Source organism: Planococcus citri, chromosome 3 (assembly GCF_950023065.1).
Source record: "Planococcus citri chromosome 3, ihPlaCitr1.1, whole genome shotgun sequence".
NCBI lineage: Eukaryota > Metazoa > Arthropoda > Insecta > Hemiptera > Pseudococcidae > Planococcus > Planococcus citri.
Genome location: NC_088679.1, coordinates 67,212,703 through 67,239,570, shown reverse-complemented (window position 1 = coordinate 67,239,570; position 26,868 = coordinate 67,212,703). Strand labels below are relative to the sequence as shown.

The 26,868-nt window shown below is 35.4% G+C and overlaps 1 protein-coding gene across 6 annotated transcripts in view; it reads left to right on the top strand.

Annotated features, from left to right (window-relative positions):
* The window catches only part of dac (dachshund), a 254,479-nt gene that overhangs the window by 144,496 nt on the left and 83,115 nt on the right, over positions 1-26,868 (top strand). For 5 of the 6 annotated variants that reach the window (XM_065354037.1, XM_065354036.1, XM_065354035.1 and 2 more), the window contains 3 exons: positions 23,479-23,561; positions 23,686-23,844; positions 23,933-24,169. In XM_065354037.1, the coding sequence (XP_065210109.1) occupies positions 23,479-23,561; positions 23,686-23,844; positions 23,933-24,169 (479 nt within the window). The remainder of the gene's footprint in view (positions 1-23,478; positions 23,562-23,685; positions 23,845-23,932; positions 24,170-26,868) is intronic. The other variant, XM_065354032.1, reaches the window with a different exon arrangement.

The window sequence follows — 26,868 nt, the reverse complement described above, 5'->3', positions numbered from 1 at the left end:
TTGTAGGAACTCTTAGAGAATCGAATGGAACCTCCCAAACCCGCCAATAACTCCTATTTCATCGAAATTTTTCGCTTCTAAGTGAACCATGACAGAATTCATAATCGAAAAAACTTGAATGCAGTGCATAATCTGACCGGTAGAGGTCATTGGAGGGCGTGTGTGAGTGTGTGGTAAAGTGTAGGACCTTCGAAGTTGGAATACCCCTACGTAATCTTACAGTAACAACAAGAGAAATAACCGCGCGCAAAACTTTAAACGGCTCTCCTGTAAAATTTACGTTTTGGTCGGTAGGTCCCTTTCCGTATGCGCCCACACATATAGCAGAAGGTGAAAAAAGAAAATTGAGCTGTTTAAAGGATCAGGGTAACTCACAGGCTAATTCCAAGGAAGCGGGAATGAAAGAGGGAAAAAATAATTGAAATATTGTACAATAGTAGTAGCATATCAACGCGAAGAAAGAGAAAGCATAGAGAACTCCTGGGGAGCATTTATGAAAGGTTATTCAGTCTGACTACATCAGTTTCACCTCCCCCACCCCCCTCCTTCTCCTTCCCTCACCCATCACTTATACAGTAGGTGTATATTCAGCTTCAGCAGAACAGTACGAGTTTTTCGTTCTTTTGAAACGACGAATGACGTAAGTAAGTATATACATAGATAAAAGGCATTAACCCTTATTTTTCATCGCGTACGAGAAGCGGGATTTTGCGCGAGTGTTTTTGTTTCTAATTTAAGAAAATTTTCTTCATCGGGTGGAATTTTTTTCTCTTCACTCGGATGGATGACGTTGTATTTTTAAATTCGTGTTTTCTTTTCGGTTATACGTCAAAAGCTCTGGTAATATTGTCGCCAATTAAAAACGCTTTTACAGAAATAACCCAACTTGCGGGAACGCTCTTCTTGTAAGCGAATATTTTAATTAATTCGCCGAGTCGGTTTATACTATACCTAAGATGTGGGGTAATTCCGCGAGGTATAGAGTATTCGGTGTCATTAAATAATCATCGCGTCTAAAAAGAAGCAGCAAATACAAGCCGAGGCTGCTGTATAGTGTATGGGTGTGTAAAAAACATCCGAGTCGACGAGCTGTAGCAGCCTTTGGAAAAATACCGGATGAGGAGGAGGAGGACGCGAGTGGAAAATATTGTGCATTTTTAAACAGGCCGAGTATAGCGAGTAGGTATACTATAAGTAGTCTGGCAGCTAGGAAAAGTTTGGTGAGTTTTTGATGCCGCGGGAACCAGCATCCGCATCGAGGAAAACTTCATTTGTTTCAATTAATTTAAAAAGGAGAAGTCAGCGTGGCACGGTTTTAATTGCTAGCAAGAAGTAATTTAATACGTGCGTATTAATAATCATAACTGAGGAAATAGTGAGAGAAAAAGGGGTAAGTGGTAAGGTTTGGCGAGCGTATCGAGCAGAAGAAGAAGGAACCGCGCAGAGAGCGCTTTGCATATCGTTATTCGAATTAACAAGACGATGGAATGGGGTAGTAGAGAACGATGATGGCAAAGACCGAACAAGATATCCCTTTTTAGTGTGCGAATTTCGATATAGGTACACTCCTCGTATATATACTACAATGATGTGGTGTGTTGGTGTACGAGTTGTATAAGTTGTGCTGGCAGAACTGAATGCTCATTTCCCGGTTATAAGCAAAAACTTACCCGTTCGTTTATACACCACCATCACCAGACCGACGAAGGGGTGGAAGGAAAATAACATATAGTGTATTTTCTTCTACTCTATATACTCCTTGTTTGTTTGTTGTTTGTGAATCGAAAACTCATAAGTAATATAACAGTTAGAAATAAGGCTTGTTTCTTTCTTCATCGTCGAATGAACCGCGTCCTTCGTCCCCTCCGCTGCCTTTTTCCTTAGCGCTTTCAACTTTTAACAAGTGTACGTATAGAAGAAGTTGCACGATGGTGCAAGTGCTACACGACGGGAATTATTTTAACAAACTTTATAATAAACCCTTTTACAGCGTATATCCCTGCGCCCTTTTTCCATTCCCCTGTCATTTTTGGTTTTATACTATATTTTCTTATATTGCATAAATGCTTTTCCTTTGCTTACCCCCTCCGTCCCTGTCTACTGTGGCGATGTTATACTGGTACTCAATTATTATTCTTCTTCTCTCTTTGGCTGTCTGTGGTGTCTTATTTAGTACTAGTAGGTATTACTCTCTATATGCGTGTTGCCATACCTACATTTTACGAAAACCTACCTACTATACTACCCAAGACACCCCGGTACCATTTGCCGCTCGCGAATTTGTCTTGTAGGTATTTTCTGTAAGTGACGTATCGTTCCTTTGTGAATTATTATCATTCGAGATTCTTGCCATGTTTGCCAAAGTCAACGAACTTGGTATTCCGTAATAATAATACAGTTGTACATATTTGAAATTATTACAAGTTTAGAGTTGGAAATTTACCACCGAACGTCTTCGGCTCGGAAGGGGATGTATTAGAAAGGGTTGTGGATGGGTTTTGAATGTTGTGTTTTTTGGGCCATTTTCTATAGTAGATCTTAGAAGATGATTCGATGTAGAAGTATTCCAACCAAAAATAAAACATTTTGAAAAAATGTATTTTTTACCAAAATTTATGATGTGATTTTTACCAAAATTCATCCCACTTTTGTGATATTTGATCTGTTGAAAACGTTCAAAAACCCGTGCTATGTTCCTGAAATTTTTCTCATATGAGATATTTTGTCAATTTTATTCGTTTTCAATTCATTTCAAGTTCATTTCAACGAGTTTTACGTTGTTTTAGACAATTTTTTGTGAAATTTTGTACAATTAGGTACAAATTCTCGTTCGATTCGCTCAAAAAACTCCAAACTGATACTTTTTAACCCCTGCTTATCATCTTAGTTGTAATTATTCAAACAATATCGAGCTTGTTCGACACATCAAAATGTAAGGTGCTTGGCCTCCAACAAGTCTGATACTTTACATAGCATATAAGCCATAAGGCACCAGCACAAGCAGAAAAAAAACTTCTAGCTGTAATCTTGATTTCGATATCATTCGGTCTCCACACGACGATCCGCGGTAGGGTTCTTTGTTACAACTTTCACCTTGTCACGACACTCGGAACATTTCCCATTGTAATTACGTCATCCATCGTCAAACAAATCAAAAACAAAACTCATCCGCGAGTCGAGTGTCGATCGAGTCGCACTGGTATGGCACTTATCATACACGTATATAATTTTTTTAGCATACTCCAATCAATCAAATCAAGCTGTGCTGTGTATTATAAATACACGCTCTTCCAGCATCATAATATACAGCCAACTAAATACCTCAACATGTTCAAATTATTCAAAGTATACATTGTTTCGTCATAGTCACGATTCCAACATCACTGACAAAATCAGTTACTCGAGCTTTTTTTTTCATTTTTGGAACCCCTCGACAAAAAATATATAATTCTTCCACGCTGATAAACTCCCTTTAAAAATAGTATAATTACTCGCGAGCACTATACCGCACAGGTATCGTATCAAATGGGTATCTTATGGTATTAAACGTGAACCGAGTTTACTAGGGTGGGAAAGCTGGAGGAAGCAAGTTTTTTCAACTCTCTCGCGTCACTCGAATTGTTGCGGCGTGCTGTCAAAAGCACGTTTTCTTAAAGAATTTCAATGTTGTTGCGTTAATTTCTTTTACGTCAATTTGAGTGAATTCTCTCTGTGTTTTCATCAAAACTTTTTCAACTCGGCGTCTCTTTTTCTACCGTCGATATTAATGTAGTAGGTAGCTGGGTATCAGCTATAGGTAGGTATACCCATTCTGTATTGTTTTTCTTTCCACAGAATGTTTCCTCTTTCTGAATTCAGTTTTCTTCACCTTGCTCAATGTGTACGTATTCTTAAGTGGAAAGTTTTGAACGGAAGTATTTCGTTTAATTAATTTTTTTCGCACCTTTTTGGCGCGGTTTTTCGAAAAGTGATACCAAAAAAAAGGGAGTCGAAGGCGAAACTAGATCAGGGATCAAAGTTACTGAAAGAGCAGTAAAAAAAAATCACTAAAATGTTCATGAAAATCGGAAATTGGTATTTAAAAAAAAGTTGAATTCAAGGGGCGGATAGAGCGAAGAGGGATGTGGGATTTTTCTCCAGCGTTACAAATTTTAGGGCCGCAGCCTTACATGATCACCTTCTTTAATACTTTATTCCCATTGTAATAAAAATGAAACTAATCAGAATCACCCTTCCCCTAGGCCTCCTAAATGGTGAGGTGAAAACTAATGCAAAGGAAATTGCACAAGTGCAAAAAAGGCTCACTAGAGAACTGCGAGAATTATCACACCATATCACTGATCTCACACGCAAGTAAGGTGCTTCTGAAGATCATCTATGATTGCTTGTATCCACTCATGTAGTCTCAAATCCCTCAAGAACAGGCAGGATTTACTAAAAGGATAGGCAGAGGCACAAAAGAGCGCATCCTCAACCTTAGAATGCTCACTGAGAAAGCTCACAGTCCAAGTAATTCAGTTAGGCGCTGCGCATGCGCAACTTTGTGAGCAGGAACCAACAATGACCTTGAGTCAGCAGCTGAAAATGCCAACATGGGCTTATGCATGCTCAGCCACTTGAATAAATTGCACAGTCTCCAGTACAATGTTCCTGCAGTGTTATGCTTTGTGGACTACAAAAACGTATTTCATTGCGTTCAGTGGCACAAGTTATAGCTGATCCAGCTTAAGATGGGTGCTCCAAAGCATCTAGTGTGGCTGATCAAACAACTCCATTGGGTGAAAATCTGCTGATGATACGCGACAGGAATTGCAACACTTTCTGCCAATACTTTTCTGCTCATTAATCAGAGTGTGTATTTTTTACGTGATAAATTCTGCCAATGTCCAATATACATACATGAACAATTTTTTGGTTCTGCCAGGGATTAAACCCAGGTCTCTGAGTTGGAGAGTGACTTTTCTCCTTACCTAACCACTGGGACATGTCATGGAATAAGTGCAAATACAGTAAAAGCTCGTTATAATGCTCTTTAAGGGACCAGAGAAAAAGAGCGTTATAAGCCGAAGCGCGTTATAACCGAAAGTCTCATTTTAACGCTGATTAGCGTTATACTGTGAATTCTTGTTTTAAAGCGAAAAAAACATTATAAAGGAAGTGGAAAAGTGAACTTTATTATAGATTTGAACAACTATTCTAGTTGGAACTAAAAAAATCTGAAATATTATTTTGATTTTGAGGTCTGCTATAATAATGTAAATGATTTTTTGGCAAAATTTTGCCATAAATGTTTTTTTTTTGCTTTTTTAAAAATCAAAACTACAAAAATTGCAAAAAAAAACTGTTGTTGTGGCCAAAATTTCCAGAAAGTGATAATTTTTTACACATGAGTAAGCTTTTTTTTTGCAACAAATTGGGTTTTTGTTGTTAAAATTATGAAAAAAATGTGATTTTTCCTGAATTTTAGAGCGTTAAAACGCGATTTATAATCTCTCATGAGCGTTATATCATGATTAATTTTACATTGGTTTAAATGGGGATGTCAAGGGACCGGAAGAAATCAGCGTTATAACAAAATCAGCGTTATATCCGAAAGTGTTATAACGAGCTTTTACTGTATTTCTATACCATGCTAAAACATTTGTGTAAAATACCACATTTACGCATGTTATTTAGCAAATACGCAAAAGAATACACCAAAAAAAGGTTAGTGGCGTATTTTGTAGTTGGTTTCTTCCAGTGTGAAGGAACAAGCCACGTCTTATGTACGTGAAGAAAATACGTCACAAAATATTCATGTAGGTAGCATATTTTTTAGCAGATTTTTTTTGGTGCACCAGTCCACCTTCTAACCAGTGCTTTTTCATGTGTATATTCAGAATATGTCAATAAACCAGCTGGTTTTGGCGTCTTTTTCAGTGTATGGGCAGATTTTCCCCCAATGGGGAACTGTATGAGAAGGGGTCTGCTAATGTTTGAGCAAATAGGACATTATCAGGAAAATTTCACCCAGAAAAAGTAATTTGCCAAGGTTGCATATTGTTACCTTAAAGCTGAAACTGAGTAAGCCCATTAAAAAAATTGTCTTTGTGTGTCATTGATAAGACTCTGGGATGCCCTGAATTGGAAAATTTGAATCTGGGTGCAGTAGAAGTGCACCATGGAAGATGTGCAACGCTAACTGATGTTCAATCAGGACTCAAAACCTTATCAGTGATGCGTAAAATTGTACTCTTTTTATGGACATACTTGGTTTCAGCTTTAAGGTAACATTATTGTCTCCTCTTCTATTGAACATCTACAAAGAATACATCATCACGGAAATACTGCAAAAGATCATAGATGACTCAGATGGAGCTGATGAATGGCAAGGAGGTGTCTTAACCTAATAGGTGGCCAACAGATTACTGACCTCTGGTACACTGATAACACAACTTTGGTGGCCCCAAGTTTGGAGTACATGTCTGTACTGCTCAAGTGCCTGAAGGAAGTCAGTGCAAGATATGGCCTACTGATCAACAGGACACATACAAAAGGATGATGATAATCAACAGGCCAGCCAACAACTTACCAGAAATCGTGGAAGTTGATAGAATTGAAGTTGTGAAGCAACTCTCCTACGGCTTGCATCCATCATTGATGACACTGCTGGGTGTGAAGCTGAGATATATCAGCTAACTGCTGCCAGAGCTTGCCAAGAACTCAGATAACTCGTTTGAAACGAATACGGAGCGATTCAGCGATAAGCAGGATTCTAAAAATTCAACTGGTGATCGTGCCAGTCTTCTTAATGTTCCTGTGAGACTTAGACCACTTGCAAAGGGGAGTGGGATGGAAATGTGGTGCTGGAGGTGGCTGCTGCATCCTGTGGACAGAAAGAAGAACTCCTTTCCCCATTTACTCGCATTTTTACTACCAAAAAAAAGTAACCCACATAAAAAAAAACAACTGCAAACTTTAAAACTTTGAAATCACCTTTAAAAAAATATCCTAAACCAATAAATATAAGCTAAAGTTGAGCTTATACACCTATATCGTAGATCTGCTCCGTGGTGAAAATAGTTTTCAAATTCACGCTTAGGTACATGATTCCTATAAAATAGCGCATATGCTTTTTAACCCTCTTAGCAAGGTTGAAAGATAACAATAAAACAGGCCTTACATAAGTTACTCGTTTTGGTTTTATTAGAATTGCGTTCATATACACAGCTTTTCCGTATGTGTGTGTATGTCGGATCTAGTGAGCTTTCTCTCTGTGTATAATGCTAATAAAATACCATCTCTGTCCTTTTTCCTCGCACCCCTTCATCCTGGACGCGGATTTCATTCTTTGTTAGTGTTTTCTTTAAGAAGGGTAAAAAGAGCGTGCGGCGTCAGAGCGGTAACCGGTGCGGCGATAAATTTCAATGAACGGGGAATGCTACTTTCAAATTTCTATTGTGATTCTTATTGTTGGTTTCCTTTGTGCGTATATAATTTCGTATTAAACTACCTCTCCTCTCGCGCTGACTCGCCTACACTCAGATTTTCATTCCATTCAAAGACCTTTTCCCTTTTTTTTCCTTTTCTTTCACTATAGCGCGAGTTTCAGTATTCGTACAGTAGGCAGAACTTTTTTAAAGATCGTCAGTGATGTACTTTTTACTTTATTGGCGAATTCGTTGGTCGTGTAAAAATTCCTCATTCTTACTCGCGTGCGATCAAAAATATACCTTTTCTACACCCGTTTTGATTTTTTTATAGCTCGTAAACTATATTTTTTCGCAATTCAACTCATCCTCATCGTGCAGTCAATTGCATCGTCATGCTTTCAAACCCCGAAAAAATAAAAGGAAAACACGCTGTGTACAGAAGGGACTCTCTCCCCTTCCCTCTCATCCTCTATAGCAAATTTATATCTCGTTTACCTTGGCTCTCGCGTAGCAAATGCATGCGAGCAAACGATATGTAGGACATTTTAAAATAATTCAACGTTGTATTCTTCTCGCACAGCAACATGATCGCAAAAACACTCGAGAGAGTTGAGAGAGCTAAACTTACGTATGCAGCAAGAAAGAGTAACTTTTGTAACGGGACGACTGCGGGTGAAGAATAAAGGGTGAGAATGACCCTTTTTGAAAGTAGAAGAAGAAAAAAATCATTTGTCAACGAATACGCCGCCGCCACCGCTAAAACATATAGCCGAAAAGTCAGCCTTTTTATACCCACTCGATAATATTCTTGTCTGTTTACGAATTAGCATTTTTATTGCTCGCATATTTCGGCCTTTTGTAGATAACGCTCTATACACATCCGAGGTACATGGACGAAAAAAAAACCGCAAGAGTGAAAACCTAACGTCGAATGTATTTTTTCAATATAAATCAAATATGATTTCTATTCCACGCGTCTGCTCGTCTTAGTAGAACAAAAAAAGAACCACCTTCGATATACGTAAAAAATTGGACTAAATCACCGTGGGGTACGTAAGTCGGGCCGGCGAATTTCCCTAACAAAATAGCCGCATCTAACGTAGTGTACCATAAGATGATGCTTCGGTTTAGATGTTTCAAATCGTGGCTATATGTATGTGTTTTCTTTCTTTTTTTTATATTTTCTTCCAACCCATTGTACTACGTTTACATATACGACATTACCGGGCCCATTTTTCCGCTATTTTGAATTTTTTGAAATTCTTTCTTCTTCTTTTTTTTCGATAGGTACTTGAAATACTTCATTTTACACGCGATCTGGTTTAAATTTATGACCATAATATTTTATTTGTTTATAATTTCTGCCGGTAAGAGAGGGATTTTTTTGTTCGGTCTGCAAAAATTTACATTTCAATGTTCAGATTCACGATATGGGTATGGGGCTTCTGAGATGGCCTATTTTTATTTTTTATTTAAAGTTGGTATCTTCTACGAAATACGAGTCTCTATCTTACAGTTACAGAGAAATGATGTTCCTTTCTCGGACTTTCAAGATCAACTTTACCTACAATTTTCTAGAATTTTCATTTTTTTTCATAGGTATCAATTTACACAAAAGTTAGCGTAGAGAAGACGAAGGGGGAGGGGGCTCACGAATGGTCAATTTGATCAATTATTCCATCAATCAATCAATCAATATTTATTAAAAACGATATTTCAAATTACAAAATACAAAATATCCCCCCCAATGCGCCATTGCGCGAGCGAGGGGGCCTCCATGCGGTAACATTGTTCTACAGTAAATATTGAAATAAAATTTTACAAATTGGAGGAGGGAAAAAAACAGAGAAAAAAAACAAACAAAACAAAAATAGATAAGTAAATAAAAATAAATGAATGAATTTAAAACAAAGCTAAAAAAGCTAAAAAAATTACATCAGATAATTTAGAAAATTGTGAAGGAACACATTGGTGAAAACTGAAGTGAATGGATTTACCGCGGAATGACAGGACCCTACATAATGTATTAAGAAAACAAAAACAGACAAAAATAAAAATAGAAATAGAAATAGACATGTGATGTAGTACTACCCAGTGGTCTATAAAGGTGTGTTTGCTCTCCAGGAGCCATCGGACCAGTGCCAGCCGAGAGCCCAAACCTCTACTCATCACTGCATTAAACAGCTTAGGCACACACCACGGGGCCTGAGCACCCAATCTTTCTCTTCGGTACCTAGGTAGGGGAGCAATGGTGTTATCAATTTTCCTCCCCCTCTCATTCACATAAACTCTAAATTTGGACCTATTCCTTTGTATAATTATAGTCAATTGCCTGGACTTGATAGATTTTTTTGAATAGGCAGAATATTTAGTTTTTGAAAATCGTTTTTTGTACTTTCCCCGCTCTTTTTACCTACAATGCTCATAACCAAGGCTGTAAGGTAATTTATGTTGGTAAATTACGGCAGTATTTTACCGTATTTTACGGTATTTTACCAAAAGTTTATTACCATATTTTACCATAATTTACCAAAAAGTCAAATTAACACTTTTTTCTATCTTTCCTTCATAAATTTCCAAATTTCCATGGAAATTTATGATTTGAAAGTTACCAAAAATTTTCCCTATAAATTTCCAAAAAATGTCCATGGAAAATTTTCTATAATCTTTAATAACACCTAAAACAGATGAAAGTTTACTTCAGAGGCAGGTCAGAAGCTCAGAACTTCGAAGTCAAACCACAAAAAATAACTCTTCATATCCAAATTAGTAAAATACCATATTTTACCATACTTTACCAGCGAATAAATTACGATAATTTAACAGCCCTGAATTCTTCTACAGTTTCCCAGATGGGCTGAACAACTCACCATGTCAAAATTCAATGATGATGATGCCTAATCAGTAATCATTCAATAAGTATAGGTAAGAAGTGAAAGAGCATTGTTTTTGATGTGAGTCGATTTTTTGACTCTTGAAATTTTTAAAGATTTGATTTGATGAATATGTACGTACATATTTTCCCAGGAAAAAAATTTGTAAAAAAATCATTTTCATCTTCCTTCTGTCTCTTTCTGTTTCTGTTTTTCTCACAAGGTATATTATAAGCTGACAATCGTACCTAAATTAAACGAAATCCGAATCGAAATAAATTTCGAAACGAGTTCCACGTTAAAAAGTATATATTATGCTTAATACAATAACGACGCGAAACTGGTATTTATTACGTTCAATTAGGAAAAGTAAAGAAGCAAAAAAAAAAACCAAAAAAAAATCGATTAATTATTTGTTATTTTCTTATTTGTTGGTACATATTATTCTGGAATACGTAGGTAGGTACAATATTACGATCAAATGACAGACGAACTCAGTTCGTTTATATTACGATATCTGATACTAATCGTAATTTTTCGATAACTAATTGGGTAATAACGATAATTAAAAGAAGCAACGATGGGTGAAGACTAAAGGGGGATAATATTATTCGAGACATCGACATCGACACCAGCACACTCGAAACGTGACAACGAAATCAAGAAAATAATAACGATTTTCAGTTTGGTTCTTTTCTTATATGTATATACGATGGTACTTTAGCTTCGAATTGTTTCTTATTGTTTGATAAATAAATATGAAATGTTAATTAAAAAATATCTTCGTCGTACAATTGGGATGTTTGTAATGTACTTGCACGAACATCGTTTGGCGTATGTTGTACGAATGTGTATAGTCGAGGATTTACTCACTCTCAGTAAGTACGAGTATAATTATCTCGTCATCCATCAAATAACATAAAGATCGCCGGTTTATACAAATAATTATAACAGAGCTGAACCGCGACCGGAATTTAAACTTGGGATTTATACATACCTTACCTACGTATGTTGTGGAAGTGGATAATATCCATTAAGCCGGAAAAAAACCATCCAGATCAATGATACATATAAGAGGATGGGAGATACGTAGGTGGTAAAATTGAAGGAAACTTTGAGCAGATTTTTTGAGAGCTGGGCTAATTTATGGAATGAATTAAGGGGGCTGATTTTATACGTATAATAAAGTGGTACCTATACGTTTACGTTTAGGTTAAATTTTAATATAAATATCATATGTTGTATAGTGAAATTTAGCTGTCTACTTATAGTATGTATATCTCGAGCTACTACGTTATAAAGTTATTTTTTACGGTGTAACTTTGGCGATATTATACATTTAGGTTGGTACCTGGAAGCGAGAAACACACACACCGGTGTAAACTTTTGCAACTCGAACGAGAGTTTAAACATATTTAAATAATATTCCGACTTATTAGTGTACCTCTATACTTACTTTATACTGTGTTTCGAAAAGGTCCACCCACCACCCTCCCTTCAGTTACCCTGCATATATGACTATATGAGAGTACATCCATCAGACAAATAAGTCTTCCGAATAGAGCTTTTGCTTTCGCGACATTCAAAAGCTCGTATTCTACACTACGTGTTCCAGTATACCTAATTGGCAAATGGCAAATTTGATCGCGTTCGATGTAGGTATTATACCTACTACCTCGAGCCTGCCTACTTATATGCTGTATAAGTTTTTGATATAATGCATTTAACAATAATTGCGTGCAGACTAACTATTCGTTTCGTGTGGAGTGCGTGAGTAATGCCTGCTCTGCGAAACACATCAAACGAGAAACGATCGTATATGAAAAAAAAAGGAGAAGAAAAAGAAGAAAAAAAATGAAATTAAAACTTAGAAAACCCGGACATAGGTTATTTATTTTACACGCGTACGTACATACTACATACACAGATACGTACAAAGGTATACCTTATATAGCTAGTAAACAGCGATATAAATGTATGGAGACTATATTAGGGGGACATGGAAATAAACACTTCTCTGTATAAATGTGTACGGACAGTTACGAAAAAATAATCGCAACTGCGAACTGCAACCTGCGGTGTTTCCAACGTGTATTATATTAATCGCATGTTCGTTTATTTAATTATTATTTGCTGTGCAGTCTACCACGTTAGTATGAACGTTAAACGTTTACAGATTTTGCGTCAAGAATGGCAAAAGTGCACGAAATTTTTCCCCTTACGCTTGGTTTTTTTTATGACTATGACGAGGGGGGCTTGATTTCTGTAGGTAGTTGGGGGTTTGAACGATTAGACCATGGATAGGAAAGGGAAGGCGAGGTAATTGCTTTAATGTGGGAGTAAAATTGGGTCGAGTTTGTCGATCACTAATTTTGAGAAAATTTGAACGATTTGGAACAAAAATGTTATTTGATCCACGATTCGAATCATTTTTTTTGCTGCCAATTCTCATTAAATGACATTACTGGAACTGTGGGATAAGGGGTGTGCAGCATGACTGGTTTGGATCCTACCTGGAGGGAAGAACTCAAGCTGTTAAAGTTGGGAATAAAATTGGGAATCTCTTACCTGTAGTGCATGGGGTACCACAGGGCAGTATACTAGGTCCAATTCTCTTTTTAATTTACATTAATGACATTTTTTGAACTGAAATTAAATGGTACATTAAGGTAAGTGCAGGTAATTACGCCACGCTAAGGTTTGAGGTCATGTAGTGGGGTTAAAATGCATCTTTGGCAAAAATGTGAATGAACCACCTCAAAGTACATCTTATTGGCTACCTTTCCCAAAAAAAAATTTTCCTACCCTTCCCCCAATACCGCCCATCTCCTCCTGAAAATTTTTCACTAAAGTGGCGTAATTATCAACACATGCAGGTAATTACACCACCACCCCAAAAAACTATTTAAAATCGATGAAAACATTGGTAAAAATCATTTAGCATTTTGGGCATCTTATTGGCTACCTTTCCCTAAAAAAAAATGTTTCCGTTACCCCTCTCCCTATCCCGCCACTCAATTTCTGAAAATTATTCGTCAAAGTAATGTAATTGTCAACATATGCAGGTAATTCCGCCACTCTCCCCCCACCCACCAAAAAAAAATTATTTAAAATTGATAAAAATATCGCTAAAAATTATTTCTTAGCATTTTGGACAAATATGTGAAAGTCCTGAAAGAGTTTCGTTAAAGTGGCGTAATTTTCAACATAGGTACTTTTGTATATTTTCCAACATTTTAATACTTACTTACTTTGAGAAATAGCAAAAAACTGTTTATCGCATTGAAATCGGCATTAAATTTACTATAGGAAACATATCTTCAATAATTTTTTTCGCCCCTTATTACAAATCACAGCACTTGTCCAAACTGTGATCAATTTAACATGACAATTTTTTTGGCATCAAAATTTACGAAAAAGCGAGCCACAGATCAGAAAATTATCCGGTCCAGAGATATTTTTGGTTTTCCGACCTTTGGCTCAACTACAATCACCTAAAAATTGTCACACGGCGCCATCTACCCATTTACCATGAGAACCACGGTAGTGGCGTAATTGCCAATGTGGTGTAATTAGCTGCACTTACCTTATATGGATTTGCAGATGATACAACTTTAGTAAATAGGGCTAAAAATCAAGAAGATCTTATTAAGTTTATTAATGCAGATTTGAAAATATTAGGAGGCTGGTTCTGGCAACATAAATTAAAACCAAATTCATCCAAATCAAAATTGTTAAGTTTTGGCTATAGGGTTTCCCCCAACCTGGGGCTTAGGTGCTACTTACATGAAAGCCCGGATTGTGGGACTCCGTGTGGCTGCACTCCCCTGTCCCAAGTTGAGTCGACTTGGTACCTCGGAATAATGATTGATTCCAAATTGATTTGGAAAGAACAGAGCTTATACTTACAAACTAAACTTAGAAAACTAAACTATTTGATTCATTTCCTGGCACAACATTTCAGCACTAAACACATGGTAAAAATTGATTATGCTCTTTATCAATCTGTGCTCCAGTATGGCTTGTTCATCTGGGGAAGGGGGGAAGCAGCGGACTGTCAATTAGAACCTATTCATATTCTACAAAAATGGGCAGTTATGATGAGATTCGACTTATTTCAATGGGAATTTTGAGATTTCTGCACTACCCCCCTCCTCATTGAAACTGGTACTCGAGTATACCCAAGCTCCCTCTGGCAAACTGTGATCACCCTCTATTGAAAATGGTTGACTATACGGACCTGAATTTTCTACCTTGTACTCTGTAATGACAATTTTAAAAATCTAAAAAACTCGAAAGTAGTTTTTTTTGCAATGCAATTTGCAATTTACGAAGTATAATTAAACTAGAACGAATGTAATTAGGTAATTAAATTATCTTATTAAAATTCGAATAAAAACTGCAACAATAAACCTTGAAAAATAAACATTTACGCTCGTGCCATTTCAACTTCAACGAAACCTGCTCAAACCCCCTCCCCCTCCCCCTCCCATCAATCACCCAAATGCACAGTTATTTTTCTAGCGATCTCACACTGCGCGAATGATTTCTCCGATAAATTCTTCCAAAATTAAGACACACACGAGAAAGAATTCGATCAAAAAAGGGTATCTTGTTAGTACACATAGCATAAAAGCAAACAACAATAAAATATAAGTCACCCTAAGTATACAAGTGTACTCGCAGAAGAGCACAGAAATATCATTTCTTACACCTAAATCGTTCTACGCTTTTCAATTAACCGTATCCTCACACCATACGAGAACTCTTTCCCCTTGAACGAATTTTAATTTCTTAAATTACACCGACACGTAGCCGCATTTGGCTCATAGTAATAAAGGTCCTATAGGTGAACATATCTCCTTTAAAATAGCATTACCGCGAAAACGCGTTGCAGCCACTTCGCTATTTCTTTCTCTACCCGTGGTATTCATCACTCCCTCGGGCCCTACGTGTAAAATAATTACGGCCGAATGTAATCCTTCTCGCTCTCTTTAGTCTTCATCCCCGCGCAGTTTCACGTACGAGAATTAAGGAATAAACCGAAACGAAGGGGGAAAATAATCAACGAATAAATACGCCAAAATTATGGAAAATGATTCACTAAAAAAATAATCACTCGCGACGACTGACTTGAAGTACGAGGAAGCAGGAACGTAGGTAGGTGTCATTGAAGCGTAAAATAGATGTAGAGGTGTAATAAAGGCAATAATGTGGCGACAAACACGTCGTCAAAAATGCGTGTCGCTTAAAAGCTTTTTACTATTAAGATTACTCATACTGCATAGGAAAGTATATAGAGGGCCGAACTTGAGCCAGGATAAGTACTACATAAACCGCGGGCATTCTTGGTGATTTTCTGATTGAGAGGGCTGACTTCGAACGTTAAACTTTTCGTATATTTTTACCACGATTGAGGGGGGGGGGGGAGGACTCTACAATACTTCCTTAAATCATAAAGATGGGAAAAAAGTCCTCAGCAAAGTTGAAAATAAATTTTTTTGGTTAGTGCTTTGAGTAAGATGGACAAAATAACCCTCCTGAAGCAATAAACAGAGCTAAAAATGTTCAAAAACTTACAATTTTCGGGAAAGCTCAACAAACTTGTAAATCTGCAATTTTTTTCAATTATTCAAGAGGCAAAAAACCTTATTTTTTGACACATTATCCCCACTGAAAAAAATATCATTTTCTTTTTCTTTCTCTCAATTCAACTTCAACGTGTAAATTACGCCAGAAGCAAACTCCTTCATGAATAGCTTAGCTCAAACTATTCAACCACTAGGCACACACAAAAATTACTTTGTAAATTATTACTCGTATTTCGCTATACAGCGAATCAGTACAACTGGCAATTTTCTCGACCATGGTGTTTAATTTTTATTGACTTACGAAGTTATGATTCATTCTTTTTTAATTATACCCGATGTCATTCTTTATCATCATAACATTATGAAATCTTTACAAAACCCCAATGATTCGTATAACCCTCGTCCTTCACTCCTCTCGTCCACCACGCTACCCACTATAGGTACACAATTATTACAGAGTGAATAAAATTCGTCGAAATTAAAAATCAAAATTAATTCTCCATCTTTGTTGCTATGGTGTAGAAAATATTCGTATTGTCAGAGGTAGGTACGTAGTATCAGGTCATCTACACGCCTTGTATGCTGAAATTGGAGCTAGACCAAGATTAAATGTTTTAAGAGTAGGTATAATTACTACCTAGGTTTATTATTTACAATCGAATGACTTCATTCAACAAATTCGTCGGATTCGAGTTGGCCTTGAGAATATTTTCCGCGTACATGTAGCGTCCATGGATCTTTGTAATGCTTCGTTCATCTGTACTACGACACTACGAGTATACTTACAATAAGATTTTTATTTTAATAATTTTGTTTCATAGAACCCTTGATATAGTTTTTCTAAGAAAAATCTATTGTTTTTTTAAATTTTCATCTCAAAAGGATTAATTTTTGAGATATACCAACTGTATTCTAAATTTCGTCATGAACGATTTCCATTTCCAACGAATTTATTTATTTTCTGAAAGAACCAATTGCGATCGAATAGATTCATTTTTAGCGAATCATTCGCCAATGAATTGATCAATTCTTTAATTATGTATCAATTCGTTCGCGAAGGAGTCACTCATACGAATCACTTCGTTCGCGAATGATTCACCCGAAAATGATTCAATTCGTTCGCGAATGATTCACCAAAAATTATTTAATTCATTCGCAAATGATTCACTAAACACTTATTAAATTCGTTCGCGAATGATTCACCAAAATTTATTTAATTCGTGTCGCGAATGATTCATCAAAAATCAAGTAAATGAATCAATTCGTCCGCGAATGATTCATCAAAAATTGATCGATTCGTTCGCGAATGACTCACTGAAAAAATATTCAATTCGTTCGCGAATGATTCATCAAAATTTATTTAATTCATTCGCGAATGATTCATCAAAAATCAAGTAAATGAATCAATTCGTTCGCGAATGACTCACTGAAAAATTATTCAATTCGTTCGCGAATGATTCACCAAAAATTAATTAATTCGTTCGCGAATGACTCACTGAAAAATTATTCAATTCATTCGCGAATGATTCACCAAAAATTATTAATTCGTTCGCGAATGATTCACCAAAATTTATTTAATTCATTCGCGAATGATTCATCAAAAATCAAGTAAATGAATCAATTCGTTCGCGAATGACTCACTGAAAAATTATTCAATTCGTTCGCGAATGATATGATTCACCAAAAATTATTCAATTCGTTCGCGAATGATTCACCAAAAATTTATTTAATTCATTCGCGAATGATTCATCAAAAATTGATCGATTCGTTCGCGAATGACTCACTGAAAAATTATTCAATTCGTTCGCGAATGATTCACCAAAAATTATTCAATTCGTTCGCGAATGATTCACCAAAAATTATTTAATTCGTTCGCGAATGATTCACCAAAATTTATTTAATTCATTCGCGAATGATTCATCAAAAATCAAGTAAATGAATCAATTCGTTAGCGAATGACTCACTGAAAAATTATTCAATTCGTTCGCGAATGACTCACTGAAAAATTATTCAATTCGTTCGCGAATGATTCACCAAAATTGATTTAATTCATTCGCGAATGATTCATCAAAAATCAAGTAAATGAATCAATTCGTTCGCGAACGACTCACTGAAAAATTATTCAATTCGTTCGCGAATGATTCACCAAAAATTATTCAATTCGTTCGCGAATGATTCACTAAAAAATTATTAAATTTGTTCTCGAATGATTCACCAAAATTTATTTCATTCGTTCGCGAATGATTCATCAAAAATTAAGCAAATGAATCAATTCGTTCGCGAATGATTCGTCGAAATTTATTCAATTCGTTCGCGAATGATTCACCAAAAATTTATTCAATTCGTTCGCGAATGATTCACTAAAAAATAATTAAATTTGTTCTCGAATGATTCACTAGAAAATTATTCAATTCGTTCGCGAATGATTCACCTAGAAATTAATCAATTTGTGCAATCACTAATCGGTTGTGAATGATTCAATTCGATTCGCTTCGCTTGAAAACAGATCAATTCCTATAGGTATACATAGATACAATAGTTTCACAAAAACTGTGCCCTGAGCTCAAGATTCTGCAAAATTTCATGGTCCCCTCCTGTAAAAGACTGCAAAGCTTGAGATTCTGCATATTCAACAGATTTTCTTGGACATTCTGATTTTCTCCCAGAACAAATTTTTACCATATTCTACGCTTCTGTAAAATTGTTTCATCAAATCGTACAACTTTTATATATTTTTGTTTCGAATCTTGAAATTCTTTCGATATTCACAAAGCAGCATTTGCTACTCACTCTGTCGCGAATGCAAGTCGTAAATTAATACCATTCGTCGAGCTACCCTACAAACAAAGCTCTCCTCGCATCATTTTTTCTTTATAATAATCGAAATAAAGCTCGCAGAACAGCAGAAAACACAATAAGTTATTTTGCAAAAACAAGACACAAAAAAAAACCACCACCAAAACGCATAAAAATTGGCGAAATTTGCCCAAAAAACCCCACTAGCATCGCCAAAACGGCAGCTGTGACCCGTAAAAACTTGGTAATATTTCTTCATTAAAAGAATGGATTCGGTTTTTGGCGCTAGCGACGAGGGGGCGTATTCGCGCGTATATATAGGAAAAGATAAAAACGCAGATAGTTACACCTTCGGTGGCGTATTTTTTTCTTCTCCGCTGCTCGTATATACGTCTTTTCAGTTTCACGGCGGCGAAGCGAAGAAGGCGAATAGCACGCATTAAAAGCGAGCTTTTTTTTCTTCTTCTTATTCCGCTTGTAATATAGCTTTTAAGGAAATGTCTTCATTTGTTTTCGAAGTAAAGCACAAGAGAGAAAGAAGAAAAAGGTACGAGGTACGGGAATTGCGGCTAGTAATAACGAAAAGAATGTAAAACTTGGGCCGGCGACGAGGTGCGAGGGTGAGCGAAGAGAGAAAAAAAGACTAGAAAATATCTTGTGTATGGCACCCTCGTTTATTACCCGGCAGTTTACATTATAATACGCTTTACTGACATTTACATTTTCATGATAACTGTTTCGTCGACGTCGGCGGCTAATGTAAATGCATCGCTGGCAATATAACGCCAGCCGAGGTATTAGCGATATTAAGAAAAATTATCATTTTTATCGTTATACGGAGACTCGATTTTTCCTTTTAAAAACGCATTACCAACTTCAATCAAAAAATAAGCCCTTAAAAGCGCCACCGTTAAAAAAGAAAAGCTCCGCTTGCCCCCCTCTTACACGCTGCTGCGAACGTTTTCATTATTTAAATGTATGTAGTATACTAGTCTATGCTATATAAGTTACAATGCTGTACACAGTACGTAGTACCATTATACCTATAAGTAAACATACGATATACTTGTCTTTGGGCTTCCTCCTTGTCTTGGCCCGATTAAATATACGCGGGCTCCTTTAGAGCTATCGAAGTACCTTATTTTACTACCGAAATATATATCGCGGATATCTTTCAACAAGTCTAATTACAATGCCAAGATTACGATAATCGTCGTTGTTCTTTCCCTTTCATGATGTTGCCAGCCTTGCCACCAACCCCTAACCAAACTTTTTTTTACCGCCGAGATCTGCCAATAAAAAGTCATTGGGGTAGATGATTTTTATATATTTACTTAGTACACGTAACAGACGGAGCTTTGCAAGCTTTCCCCCTTTCTCTTCTCATTCATTTTTTTCCAGCTTGAAATCAATTAAGGAATAATAAAAACGAAATTTGAAGTACAGTTGTTGTTCCTTAAAAATAATTGTTTGGGATAAAATTTTTAAAAAAATAAGAGTTTTCTTTAAAAAAACAGTCAAGGGTTCCATGAAACAAAATTGTGAAAATTTTTCCCCCAATATTTTCACCTCAAAAAATTAGCTAAATATTGGAAACAACCAATCTGAAATTTCATTCATTTTTGAGCATGTTGGATGGAAGGGGGAGGTGGTGGTAATGGTTAATTTTGGAGAGTACTCTTCGTAGGCCCAGGAGGATCGTAGCCGCTCTCGTTTGCGGTCAAATTGATCATAAAATTTATAATAATAAAACAATAAATATCAATTCTAATAACTCAAACTAAACTAAAAAATATAATATATGAATAATTGAATATATTAGGTTGATAGTTATAGGTTAATATTTTGGAAGGATAAAATTGAATTTTGAAATAAAATCCTAAGCTCCTTTTCAAATTTTAAAAACTAATTTTGCACTGAAAATTTACGTAGGTAATTCAATAAAATAAATAAATCTGCTTGAAATTTAAAAAAAATCAAAAATCCATTTTGAAAATGGAACATTTAAGCTAAAAACTCAAATTTTTCATAATGAATTTTAATTTGAAAGTCACAAATTTAAAACCCCAGAGGGTGCGAGGGACCTCAATTTGGATGAAAATTCAAAAAACATGTCATTGGAAAGCAGCATATTTATTGATAGGTGCTAATTTGATGGCGTTTAGTTCAAATATTGGCTCCAGATCCCCTCCCCCCCCACAATCATCTCTTCTTTTTTCTCGAAAAAAAAAAAGTAATTTCGGTAAAAACCAAAAACGCTCGAAAAATAACCAAAAAATAACTAAAAAAAAGTAACAAAATTTATAAGGAACACATTTTAATGCAGAAAAATACTTTTTAACAAAAAAAATTCAACTATTTTGAAACTGTTTGAACAAAAAAACAAGATTCATTTGCAACTTGAGTAACAAAGTGAGAATTTTACAATTTCTGGTAAGAAGCGAGATTTTCTGACAATTTCAGCAAACGAAAAAGTTTTTTTTTTGGCAATTTCTGACCAAAAAAACGACAAATTAGGACAATTCTTGGAAATAAGTGAGACTTTTTTGGAATTATTTTCTTTAAGAAAAAAAACACCCATACAACTTTTAGCATTTTTTTGGCAAAAAACGAGACTTCTTGAGACAATTTAACCATTGGGCGAAACTTTTTGCTATTTTTGACAGAAAACGAGACTTTAGCAACAATTTCAGCAAAAAGCAGAACTTCTTAGCAAATTTCAGCAAAAAAGAAACACTTTTTGAGAATTTTGCTCATTGCTAAAAAGTGGAAATTTTTTACTTGTACTTACGAGTATAAATTTGCAAAAAGCAGAACTTCTCTGGAATTACCTACTTGAAATTTTTGGAAAACGAACGAATTTTTGGGACATTTGGGGGGGGGAGTGAGGCTTAGAAGCAATTTTTTAAGACTTCGACAATTCTCGCAAAAAGCTATATTTTTGTCTATAAAGTTGACTTTTTGGTACAAAGCTGGACGTATTGTACTTTTGATAATTTTTAAATACCTCAAATTTTGAGGAAAAATGAGGTTTTTTTATCAATTTTGAGCAAAATTCAAGACTTTTACTATTTTTGAAAACAGTGGATCTTTTTGGCAAAAAAGTGATTCTATGTGCTTTTTTTTCTATTTTTGGCAATATTTGACAATTCTTGGCAAAAAAACGAGACTTTCGGATATTTTTTACTTGTTTTTTGATTCGACTCTTCAGAGTCTCTGCAGTCTGTTCGAACTCAATGACCTCGAATTATTGATGGGGATTGGAATTCAAACGTCACTCCTCAGTCAGTCTTCGGTTATTGCTCTTTTAGTCTGATACATTCAAAAATGAAAACCTGCTTTAGCTTCATTTTAAAATTTATTTCATTTGCAGAAATATTCCAGCCACAATTGGATACCTTTTTTTAGTGAGACGGGGGGGGGGGGGTGTTTCCGGACCGAAATCCTTGAACAAAATGAGCCTAAAATTGAAACATTTCCACTTCATTTCCAGAATAATTTTCTCAAATATTATTTCCAGCCCCCCTTTGATAATGAAAATCCTCGATATCTGAGTAGACAACTCAAAATTCCTTATACTTAGATTCATTCAATTTCTTGATATTGAAATATTCGCCAGAAAACTGTCAACTCCGATGCACCCCCTTCACACCCCCTCCCCCTCATAGACTCCAAGTCACATACAAATTCATCATTCACTTCGAGACCTTCGACGATCTACCCTCCTCTACTATATTTTCGCTCTCACAATCACATTCGATTAGCGCACCTATCTGAACATCTCTCCAACAATTTGCACACACTTCCCAACCCTCCCCTCGTAATTAAATCTCCTCCCGATCGTATAATTTTCCCACAATCTACACACGAATCTACTCGTCTATGATTAAAATCCACACAAGAACATATCACATCGATGTTATTCGCGAACCCGAATCATTTAATAGAATTAATTTCACGATCTGACCTGATTGAGTATGACTACGAGTATGAGTATCGGCAGCCTGCTTCTAAAAGCGGCGGCCAGGCCACAAAACGATGATAATTTGTATAAAAAGCTCGAGGCGCAATTGGAATGATAAATTTATAATTTCGAGTAACATTTCAGATTACACTATTGACGATTTACCATTAACCTGTTTACGCACCTGTATAATTCCCACACGTACAAGCCGCCTTATAAATACAGACAGGTGGCGAGCTATTGAGATTATTTATCGAATATTCCCTCGCTCGAGCGCGAGCGTCAATAAGAGATTAAAAACATTAGTACAGGAAACTTTTTTTTTTTAAATTAAAACATGTCCGATATTCGGTAACGTACGTTTCGCAATCTACAATGTAGTATGTATGTATGTGTGCAGTATAAATAAGAAGGGGGGAAAGTGAAAACGAGCTTTTATATAATTTTCACATTTTTTTCCAACGTCGTCGTCATTCTTTTACCCTTGACACGTTAAACATATGCGTCGATAATTGATTACGAATTTTTAAAAAAAAAATCGCGCTTATTTTTATACGTTGTTGAAAAATAATTAATGGATAGCAGGTTTTTTTTTCAGCTACAACACTGTCATATCAAAACCCTTGTCACCGAAAGGTGTACCGACGATATGTACAAAAAGTGTGATTAACGTTACTTTCGTATATATACGTTTAGATCGTCCGTTTATTCGATGTTTGTATATGCACGTAGATACCTATAGGCACTAAATATAAAAGAAAACCTCTATACCACGTGCGATTTTGAATACTCTCTTATATACGTGAAATTAAACCATGGGTATTTCTCATTTTCTGTTACAGCAGAATTAGAGAAGAACGACACGATGTCGAAAGAGTCCTATCACTGGAAAATAAACCACGAGATTTAAGTAGTTCGCATAATGGTAAGTATCTCCTATAATAATATGTCATATCAACCACCTCAATCCCATCCCATCCTATCCTATCCCATTTGAATCAACACCAAAAGGGTTCAATATTTGACAATTTTTCCCCATCTCTCTCTAGGTTCTTCAGAAGGCCATAGTCCAGTATTGAATTTATCCAAAGGCGGAGGCGATCACAGCGAAAGCGAAGCAGACCAGATCGCAGCCGGTCACGATGACGTTGACGACGAAGTAGACAGTGTTTCCGATGCCGAAGATAACGACGACGATAAAGATCAAGGTGATTTAACGTCTTCCTGATCGTATAATTTCTCATCCACCACACATCCCCAGATGGATAAATAATGCTGAAATTTACATTGTTTCAGATCTAAGCGACGGCGGCGATATGGCCGGCGGTAACAGTAGTATCCCAGGCAGCGATTCATCACCCCGTAGCGGGGCTCTCAATTATAGTTCAGCTTTAAATGCTAGCAGTAATTCGACGGCCAACTTTAACCAAAATTCTGCTTCCATTGAATCGTTATTTTCAAATATACGAGAAATTCTCAAAGTGGCCGCCGACAGCGCTATACAAAAAGAGAGACAGATTAATTACGAGAAAGGTAACGTACCTTTGAATTTTTTTTTACGTATAGATGTAAATATTCCAGCTTTTCCTTCGATTAAACGTAGAAATAATTGGTGTGATTGCTGCTGCTGGCTGGAAATTCTCGCAATCTGTAACAAAAAAGATTGAAAATTGGCTAAGTTAAAATATTTTATGGAAGTCAAATAATTTAATGCTATAGGCTATCCCTTTTGACAATTTTACCATAAATGAACACGTTTTGAAGATTTTGACAAAAATTCACACTTTTTAACAATTGTGCCAAATATTGGCATTTCTTGACTATTTTGTCAAAAATTGACGCTTTTTGACAGTTTCCCCCGAAAATTGACACTTTTTTCGACTTGCACAAATTCGGCAACATTTGAATTTTTGGGTATAAGATTTTAAATTGAAACAATTGAAAAATAAATAAGCGAAAGTTTAGAAAAAAATATTTTTCCAAAATTTTTCTATGTTGATTTTAGAACCCTTTTCTCAAATTTTGGACCCTTGAAATCAAAATTGGGTCTCCGCTAACTCGCTTAAAATTGACACTCTGATAATTTTGATAAAAAACAGGAATTTTTTGACAATTTTAGCAAAAATGGGATTTTTTAAAGTAAATTTGGCAAGAACAAGACTACTTGGCAATTTTTTCAGAAATTGGTCCCTTCTGACAATTCTACCAGAAATGAACAAGTTTTGAAAATTTTGACAAAAATGGACATTTTTTTAACAATTGAGGCAAAAATTGGCACTTCGTGACTATTTTTCCAAAAATTGACGTTTTTTGACGGGGGCAAATTTGACAAAATAAAACATAACCTTAAAAGCAAATGTGGCAAACCAGCAGGAATTTCAAAAACTTAGAAATTTGAATTTTCCAGGTCAGGATTTGAAACAATTGAAGAATAAATGCACCAAAATCTACAAAAAAAATATTTTTCCAAAATTTTTCTATGTTGATTTTAGAACCCTTTTCTCAAGTTTTGGACCCTTGAAATCAAAATTGGGTCTCCGCTAACTCGCCAAAAATTGACACTCTCTGATAATTTTGATAAAAAACAGAAATTTTTTGACAATTTTAGCAAAAATAGGATTTTTTAAAGTAAATTTGGCAAGAACAGGACTCCTTGGCAATTTTTTCAGAAATTGGTCCCTTCTGACAATTCTACCAGAAATGAAAAACACGTTTTGAAAATTTTGACAAAAAAGGACATTTTTTTAACAATTGTGGCAAAAATTGGCACTTCGTGACTATTTTTCCAAAAATTTGACACTTTTTGACTTGGGCAAATATGGCAAAATAAAACATAACCTTAAAAGCAAATGTGGCAAACCAGCAAAAATTTCAAAAACTGAAAAATTTGAATTTTCCAGGTCAAAGATTTGAAACAATTGAAAAATAAATGCACCAACATCTACAAAAAAAAACATTTTTCCAAAATTTTTCTATGTTGATTTTAAAATCCCTTTCTCAAATTGAAAAATAAATGGACCAAAGTTAAGAAAAAAATATTTTACCAAAATTTTTCTATGTTGATTTTAGAACCCTCTTCTCAAATTTTGGACCCTTGACATCAAAATTGGGCCTCTGCCAACTCGTTAAAAATTTACACTCTCTGCTAATTTTGATAGGTAAAAAACGGGATTTTTTTTGATAATTATAGCAGAAACAGGATTTTTTATAGCAATTTTGGCGAGAACAGGACTGCTTGGCAATTTTTGCAGAAATTGGCCTATTTTAACAAGTTTACCAGAAATGAACATGTTTTGAAAATTTTGACAAAAATTGACAGTTTTTAACAATTGTGGCAAAAATTGGCACTTCTTGACTATTTTGCCAAAAATTGACGCTTTTTGACAATTTTTCCCAAAAATGACACTTTTTGACAACTTTTCCAAAATTTGACAACAATTTACACTTTTCGACTTGGGCAAATTTGGAAAAATAATACAGAACTTCAAAAGTAAATTTGCCAAAAAAAAAAAAACAGGACTTTCGTTCGGCAATTTTGAAACACATAGAACCCAAAAATAATTTTTTTTGGAAGTTTTTGAAAATTTGATTTTGAGTTTCCTAATTCCTACAAACGATATTTTTTTGGGAAGTTGATTTTGAACCAAAAAGAGGGCAGGTTCGAGCTAAGCGAGGGCGATACGAAAACTTTTGAGAATTTGTATTTCGAGAGAACTAAATTATTGTTATTGTTATTAAAAACAATGTTTTTCAAATGCAAGAAGTTTACTTTTTGGGCTTTAAAATTTCATATTTTGAAAGCTTTTTTTTAATGGTTTTTAATTTTGAAAAAGAAAAGAGAATAGACTCGAGTGAGGGCGAAAGCACTTGGAAATTTGTATTTCGTGAGGTATAAAAACGATACTTTTTGTGCGAGAAGTTCATTTTTTCACTTTAAAACTTTAAAAGTTGATTGACATTTTCTTTAGAAATTTCAATTTCGTAAAAAAACCGGGTTTTTTTCCATCACTGGACCTTATATTGCCGGGCCCTCCTGAAAGAAACAAATTTTACCAGAGGGGGGGGGTTGGGTGAGATCTGGAAAATGCCAACTACAAAATCGAAAATTTTCTAACAACTTAGCCAGTTACTATACGTATTTTTATAAGATAAACCCTGCATTTTTTCATGTCTGAAAAAGTTGTAGGGCATTTGTAAGCATTTTGCAACCATGTGTTGAATGCAACTTACCT